The sequence below is a fragment of the Pteropus alecto genome, unplaced genomic scaffold, assembly GCF_000325575.1.
Source record: "Pteropus alecto unplaced genomic scaffold, ASM32557v1 scaffold40, whole genome shotgun sequence".
Taxonomy (NCBI): domain Eukaryota; kingdom Metazoa; phylum Chordata; class Mammalia; order Chiroptera; family Pteropodidae; genus Pteropus; species Pteropus alecto.
The window spans coordinates 20,203,487-20,211,732 of record NW_006431919.1 but is presented as its reverse complement, the minus strand read 5'-3'; the positions used below and the strand labels follow the sequence as shown (position 1 = coordinate 20,211,732).

General features: G+C 45.5%; 1 protein-coding gene across 1 annotated transcript; it reads left to right on the top strand.

Annotated features, from left to right (window-relative positions):
* Positions 1-86: 86 nt before the first annotated feature.
* On the top strand, positions 87-7,813 carry KDELR2 (KDEL endoplasmic reticulum protein retention receptor 2). Its single transcript, XM_006906605.3, has 4 exons — positions 87-239; positions 3,186-3,344; positions 4,445-4,697; positions 5,821-7,813. Exons 1-4 carry the CDS (start codon positions 234-236, stop codon positions 5,853-5,855), a joined length of 453 nt encoding a protein of 150 aa, XP_006906667.2. The 5' UTR covers positions 87-233; the 3' UTR covers positions 5,856-7,813.
* The last annotated feature ends 433 nt before the right edge of the window (positions 7,814-8,246 follow it).

Sequence of the window (8,246 nt, the reverse complement as noted above, 5' to 3'; positions counted from 1 at the left end):
AGCCCGGACATCAGCCTCTGGCGCCCGGTCGCCCACTCTCCAGATCTGCGCTTCCTGCGGGTAGTGTCTGCGGGCAGTGTCTGCGGGCATCGCAAAGCTGGCCCAGCCTTTCCTAACATTTCCCTTTTGTCTCTTTAGGTATTTCTGGAAAAAGCCAGCTTCTCTTTGCACTGGTCTTCACAACTCGTTACCTGGATCTTTTTACGTCGTTTATTTCATTATATAACACATCTATGAAGGTATCGTATGGCATCCAGTGGAACGTATTTCATCCATAATTCACAGGCCCGTGGAAACTGTTATCATTAAGCGGATTTTTTTGGTTTCAAAGCAGTATCTGTTTAATTAGTGCTTTGCACTTGGAAATTTTTTAATCTTAAGCTCTTTGAGTACGGTAAACTTCTAAAGCTCTTGATAACCCTATAAGACAGAGGAGAACTGTTACATTTTCAAGCAGCGGGAAGTTACAGACTCCCCAGGGAACCCAGCAGGTCAGTTCCGAGCGAGGAATGCGCCAAGGCGCTGTGGCATCTCGTGTCGCCGCTGTGAAGGCCTGTGCAGAGGCATCTGCTTTTCTTCTTTTCCCACCAGGCTCCTCTTTCTTAAACTTCTGCCATGCGTGCCATCTTTATTTTGCCATGCCTAAATAACACCTGCACCATAAGTTACTAAAGATGTTTTTTAAACCTTTTAATTTGTCCTAAACATTAGTGTCCATGGTTGTTCGGTATTCTTATATTTTTCCTGGTCTGCATTAAAACACATACACCCGTGAGAATTCAGAGTGTTTGCACACCCCTGACATCTGCGTAGCACTGGCGGTACGCACTCCACGCTTGGAGAGGCCTCGGTTCTTTTGCACACTCTTGAATTCATGCTTGTGAACATACACAGGACCGGGCACTTCCCCAGCATCGAGGGCAGGGCAGAAGACAAGCAGGAGTTGTGGTCGCTGGGGAGAGTAGGCCAGTCATCTCAGCACTGAACGAGCGGCTATAGTTTGTGATAGGTGCTCTGCAGGGAAGTGGGGGGCTCTCAGAGTATGTGACAGGAACCCGACTTCTAACCCCCTCCCTCATGCGCTGAGTGAGCACCTGTGTGCCGGGCACTGCCGTAGGTACCTGGTCGTTGGCACCCCCAAGGAGGTAATGTTTCAGCTGAAGCCCCTTGGTGGGGCATTTAAAACAACTCCCCAACACTTGTGTCCAAAAGCATTTTCATCAGCACAGGTCAAAGTAGACAACACAATATTTGAGTCTGCGGCCTTTACTAAAACGCAAATGTGAGCTACCTTTGATCATTCCTTTCTTCATTACTAAGTGATGGGAGCCTAGTAATCAGGAAATTGGCTTACTTAAAAATGCCCAGGTCCCTGCTTGTCCAGGCCGGTTAAAACTGCAGGTGTCAGAAGCCCCTCAAGATACCTAGCTTCCAGAGGAATCCTCCTCGCTTCAGTCTAGTTTCCAAGGGTGTCCTAAAAATCAGGAATGAGAGCTGAGATTTGTGCGTGCCTAGCTTTTTGCTTTCAATGCCAAACTCTGACGAGAGGAGAGCAGCTGCTTTCCCCAGTGGCCGCGACCCCTGCGGGTGACTTGATCTGGGCAGGCTCTAGGCTGGCCGCTGGGGAGGGAACCTGCCACCGTGTGCCTCTGCTGGGTGGGGACTCTGTACACAGATTTTGTTTATACATGTAGATTATCCATTGTTTTATCCATATGCGCGTATACACACATTTGGGTGTGAGAACTCTGACAGTGTAAGAGGCTCAGCTTCCTCGATTGTTTTTGTGGTTTTTTGGTACTTCTTCGCCATATGGGCATGACCAACAATTCGAATACGTGTTGAGCATTTATTTGCCAATATAACGTCACAGTGAGGTGCCAGGGACAGTTTAGTGTCTTCATTTTGTTTTGCTTTGAAGCATGTGACAGCCCAATGATCGCTTTCATTTTCCTATTCAGGAGTTTGCTCACACGCTGCCCCGATGCCCCGATTAAGTTTCGCAGGGTCATTTTCCTAAGAAATAGTACCAGGCAGTGTGGCCCACATCCCACCTGTGTCTGGTCATGGGCTGAACCTGCTCTGAGGTTTTTTTGGGCCTAAAATTTGCCAGTCCGAAAGTGAGTGTAATTTCAGAATGTCAGGCTTGTGGGTCAGATGAATATATGGTATTTGACTTTTAGATGTGCAGGAACATAAAATGTAATTGTAAGCCCTCGAACAGCTCTGCTGCTACGCAGCTGAAATTGTTCCATTGTCCGGCAGCAACATTTTACAATTTACAAATCATCACTTACTTTTGGTTTTTGTTATGTTCCCAGACAAAATTTCATAGTAACAATCTGCCTGTTCAGTGAGTGTTAAAGTAACAGTTTAAGTAAAAACCATCCTTGTGAAGTTTAACAGGAGTTACATTGTTTACCTTTAGAGAAGCACTAGCTTAGAAATACGATGTTGGAAGGAAGGAAGTTCATTGGTTTTTGACTGCATTGAACTTTTCATTCATTTTTTTCTTCAGCTACATTCTGATAGTTTAAAGTGGGATTAAAAATACATTCTTCGGCAGTTTCTTACAAAGTTAAACTTCAACGTAACATGTGATCCAGCAGTCCCACTCCTAGGTACTTCCCTGAGAGAAATGAAAAATTACGTTCACACAAAAGCCTGTACGCAAATTCTTAGCAGTTGTATCCACCATCCCCCAAGCTGGAAACAGCCCTCCGGTGGCTGCAAACTGTGCCACAGCAGGCAGTGGACTGCTGCTCTGCAGTGAGAAGGAGCCTGCTGTGTGCCAGTACACGCAGCAGCATGGTCGGGTCTCACAGGCGTTATGCCAGTTGAAAGAAGCTGGTCTTAAAGGTGGCATACTGTACGATTCCATTTATGTAACATTCCAGAAAAGGCAGAACTGCAGGGACCAAGGGCAGATCAGTGACTGTCAGGGGTTAAGCCTCAGCAGAAGGCTTCACCACAGAGGGGCAGCAACAGAGAATTTTTTGCAGGTGATAGCGCTGATCTCTGTCTTGATTGTGGTGGTGGTTATATGACTCATAGACTGTATCCCCCAAAAAAAGTGAATTTTAGTATATTTAAATTTTAAACAAAAACAGAGGTGATGTAGAAAGCCAAGGGAATTAGAACAACGATAGGTCCTGATGACTTGGTGTTTTTTCTTTCGTTTGAAGCTCATCTACATCGCCTGCTCCTACGCCACGGTGTACCTGATCTACATGAAATTCAAGGCAACGTACGATGGGAATCATGATACGTTCCGCGTGGAGTTCCTGGTGGTCCCTGTGGGAGGCCTCTCGTTTCTTGTCAATCATGAGTTCTCTCCTCTTGAGGTTAGTTAGAGTTTCTTCAGGGCTCATGTCTGGTTCCCTAGGGAAATAGTCCTGTTTGTGGATAATGTGGGTTCTGTTTGTTTTTTTTTTCGGTTTGGCAAGCTTCTGGTGCAACATATACTGTGTCAATGAATTTGGTGTAAATGAATCGTGGGCAAGAACGAAGCCCCCAGGTGGCAGGGCATCTGCTGACGGCTTATTACTGACTCCTCTAGAATATAAACTTGGCCTCTGTGGAACCAGACACGGTGCCCTGCCTGTCCGTGGTTTTGGTGAACATCATCATCTCCCCGCTCTAACCCTGCTGTCGCACATCGGCGCCTTGTCTGCGGGTCCCCTGAGCGGCGCGGCTGCACCCCTCGACCTTAGGAAAAGCGGTCTGCGGGGCCGTGGCTGCTCCTGAGTGACTCGTCCTTCCCTTAGCATCCAGGGGCGACTCAGTTACCACGCTTCTGGTGGCCGTCTGATGGGTGCTGGGAATGCCTGGGCTTAGTGTACTCCAGGGGACCGCTCGCGAGTCCTCCTGGTGAGTCCTCCCGTTGTCCGTGTGAATGAGGCACCATGTTGGGCGGAGTTTGCATTATGACCACTCCGCTTTCACTCATCGTTGATTTAACCACTCCCTCAAAGCCTAAGGAATAAGAAAATCGGTGACGATATTTGGATAGTCAGGAAAAGAGACCAACGGGTGAGGAGAAATAGCAGTGAGCGGGGAGCGGGACCTGGTTATCAGTGTGGGGTCCACTCTGGCGGAGAGCTGGGTGACCCTGGATCCTAGATGTGGAGTGGGACAAACTGGTCCAGGGGAAGCATCATGTATGTAGATTAACGGCAAATCGTACAGGGAAGACCTGACGTTGGAAAGACGAGGTAGTGAAAAGTCAAAGAGGTAGACCAGGTGATCCGGCTTGTCACTGGGAGTGTCCGTGCCTCTTAGATGCATTTTAGGTTCCTGTGATGTAGGAAAACTCCAAGCTCTACTGTTCCAGGCTCTGATGGGCCGACTCCCGCTCTCTGCGCTGCCCCACAGAGGACAAGCGTGTCTCCGGTGGTCCCGTGGTGGGCACTGGATGCTGACGGAGCGTGTGTTTCTCCTCCAGATTCTGTGGACCTTCTCCATCTACCTTGAGTCGGTGGCCATCCTCCCGCAGCTCTTCATGATCAGCAAGACCGGGGAGGCGGAGACCATCACCACTCACTACCTGTTCTTCCTGGGCCTCTACCGCGCGCTCTATCTCGTCAACTGGATCTGGCGCTTCTACTTCGAGGGCTTCTTCGACCTCATCGCCGTTGTGGCCGGTGTTGTCCAGACCATCCTCTACTGCGACTTCTTCTACTTATACATTACTAAAGGTGCGTCTCCACATCCTGCCTGCTCTGTCCCTACAGCAGGTGTGGTTTTGGGGGCTTCGTAGCCCGGCGCACTCCTGACCTGGCACCAGCTCTGTGAAGCAGAACCGGCTGCAGATGAGCGTTTCAGTGACCGTCAGACTCTGGGCTGGGGCGTCAGTCTCCTCTCGCTGTGGCGTTACTGTGTTTCCACGATGGCGCGTTTTCATTGTGGAAGCAGTCACCTGAGATCCCGCCACTCAGGTCATCATCGTTACTGTTTCTGTACATCTAATTCCAGATAGTTCTCTATGCACACACAGATACGCGATTGAAACTACACCTGCTGCGCCATAATCTCTTTTGCCCACTCATATTTTTTCATGTCAGTAAATAGAAATCTATGTAATTTTCAGTAGGCGTAGTATATCATTATGTGTCTTACCAGAGTTTACTCAGCCCCACTATGCATGGGTAGTCTGGCTGTCACTGCTCTCTTGCTGAATATGTTTTAAAATCCAGTGCATAAATCAGCATCCTTGTAATGTACATTTTTGCATTTATGTGAATGTAGGACATGTGAATTTCACAAAAAATCTGGTGAAAGCTATGGTCCTTGCTGAGGAAAAAAAATGCACATTTCTGTATATGCACACAAATTTATGCATCTAGTTTGAGGGCATTCATAAGCCCCTGAAACCCAAACACAGACCCCAGGCTAAGAACCTCTGCTATACAGTAAAATTCTGGGTGGCGGAATTGCTAGGTACAGATCTCTAAATTTGATAGATCTCCGTACATAGAAACAGTTATTTTTTCATATATGCTGATTGGGGTAGAAAGTCATGATGGCAAAAAGCTGCTATGAATTTAGCGACAATACTAATCAAATTTGCATTTCTTAAATACAGTTGTTTTGGCATCTAGTACATGAAGAAAATTTTAGTGTACGTGTAAATTTTCATCATTAAGAGGCCTTTGTTTATTGACACCAAAATCAAATGAGTGTTGGTTGCCCAAAGCTTATTTCCTTGCATCTTACTAGGTAGTATCTTGAGTGTGACAGACCTCTGGGAATGAGAAGCAGGGAACTGTACGCTTGTCAATATCTGTAACCTGTTTTCTCTTCCTCTCTTTCCAATTCTAGTACTCAAGGGAAAGAAGCTCAGTCTGCCAGCGTAAGTGCCAAAGACCATCACCAGCATCTGTCCTTCAGGGTGCTCGGACAGAATTCTTACCACAGCAAAGGCACAAGATGCTTGATACGGAAAATCAGAAACTTAACTCTTTTGTTGCAGATAGTCATCAGTGGCTCTGGAAGAACTCAGAGAGAAAGAACCAGAAGGTTTCTGTTTAATGCGTCTTGCCTTATCTTTTTTTATTACTATGTACAAAGATTTTTTTACACAAAGAAACTTAATGCTGTATTAATAAATTCAGTGTGTAGCCTCAATTGGAGTAGTTCCAAAAGTGAAGATTTTGTGAGAAATAGTGCAAACCTTTTTTTTTTTTTTAATTCTTCGAAATGGTTGATTCTTTGTGTCTGCAATGAAATTGTACTCCTTGACAGTTGGTAGATTACATATTCTTCTATCTATCAAACCTGCATTCCACTATATTTATTTTTTATTTTTTTGCCAAAAGATGAGTCATGTTTGTTCGAAATCTGAGACACTATGTTCGATTTGGTAAATCTGTTCAAATTTCTTCCCACCTGATGTGGGAATCCTTCCTCGGACGTCACAACACTACATTTAAGGCTGGTAAGGATGATGTGCAAGTCTTAACGGTTTTGTAAGATTCTGAATGTCGATGGAGTCCCATTTGAAGGTCACCAAAGGTACTTGCCCTCCTCCCCCCATGGGTGTGGAAGAAGTCGGTGGGCAGGGGTTCCTAGCTGCTTGCCATCTGCGCATGCGATGCGAGGGCCATTTGTGATTATTTTGGGTATCGGACTCTACCCCTAGGGGACTAGAACACAAGTAGTTACCTATCACTTTACAATTCCAAAAGATGGCCGCAATCATGTCCATGCTCAGAATCAAATGATTTTCCATGTCACTTCCAGGTAGTAAAATGATTTGCATTTTTTTAAATTGGCAGCACCAATCACCATTCCTTATACTCTTACCTTTTTTTTTTTTTTTTACTGAGCTCTTGCATGATTTGTGTTACCACCTTAATAAACATTTTATTAAACATAGAATAAATTGTCTTTTTTTCATGAATTAGGCTTTTGGAATATCCTGTGTCAGGATGATTTCTGTTTTTCAATTGGCAACAAGAGCTCTAGATAGCGCTGCAAACATTATCTACTTAATATTCTAAAACTATATTTTGTGGAAAATTTGGAATTTTTCCTCCTGGTTTTGCCATTAGGTTGATTTGCTACATTTTTTTTTTTTAGTTATGCAAAAGCATATGACTTTGTTTTTATGTGATGCACCATAAGTGTTAAAAGTGTTGAATACTAACAGTGCTTACTACAAGAAGGATGGAGTATTTTTGCTTGCTGCATTAAAATACCTTGAGGAGGGAGCTGGGCGGGTTTTATTTTTATCTAGTGTGTCTCTTACCATCTCTCTCCATTGGCTGTGTGATTGCATAGTTTAACCTCCTGTCTACCTCTCTGTTTGCTTCCTCCCTTGCCTCATGGTTTTGTTTCTGTGTATTGGTGTCTGTCTTTTCCAGCATCTCAGTCTTGGTTTGGTTTCTGTTTTCATCCTCTTTGGAAGTTTCTGAGAACGTGGAGGAAGCAGACTGACTGCTTGCTGCCCAAACTGGGGTGGTGGTCTCGCACATGTTTTTGTGCATGTAAGTCCAACTCAAGCAGGGCTTAGTCACTGGCGGGGAGAGCACAGATGCACAGGATGAGGATCTGGGACCTCAGCACGCCGGCTGACTTAAGTGACAATGCCTTCTCTTGTCATTCTGCCCAAGTAACAATAAAATTGTCTAAGATGTGACCACCGTTTTGTGCCCAACCAGGATGACATCTTAATAAGGTGCCTGAGTGGGAGTGTGGGGTTGGGGCAGCGTCCTCCCGCAGGACGGAAACAACAAAGGCCTCGTGTGACACGCCTTAGGAAGCACTGTTTCAGTTACTCTCACTTCCTGAATAAAGGTTATCAGGTAATTAATATTTTTATTGAGCTGTTTTATTTGTGTGAATTTTTTTTTAATGTAAGCATGAAGAGAAATAAAGCATAAATTTGCCCACTAAGTGATAACTGAAAAGCTGCTGGCCGTTAGCTGCTTACAGACACCAGCAGTCCATTCCCCGTCCTGTTCAATCGCAGTGTTACTAACACTTCCTGCTGCTTTATGGTCTGGTCAAGAGAGAAGATCGAGAAATAGGTGGCAAAAGGAAGTTGCAGGTTTAAGGCCTTGGGAGGAAACAGCCCAGCCTTTCCAAAGATGCCACCAGATTGACCGACTTTCTGGAAAGGTTGAGCAGTGATTTCCATTCAATAGAAAGTGATTTGTGGGAACCTGAGTAAGTCTTGGCTCCTCACACACTCCAGCTCTGGGACCCTGGGTTTAGCATGAGCTTCGTTCCCCTCGGTTGCGAGC

Coding starts and splice junctions, on each gene's coding strand:
- KDELR2 (XM_006906605.3), top strand. Junction 3,345..4,444: donor ATGAGTTCTCTCCTCTTGAG/GTTAGTTAGAGT, acceptor TTTCTCCTCCAG/ATTCTGTGGACCTTCTCCAT. Junction 4,698..5,820: donor CTACTTATACATTACTAAAG/GTGCGTCTCCAC, acceptor TTCCAATTCTAG/TACTCAAGGGAAAGAAGCTC.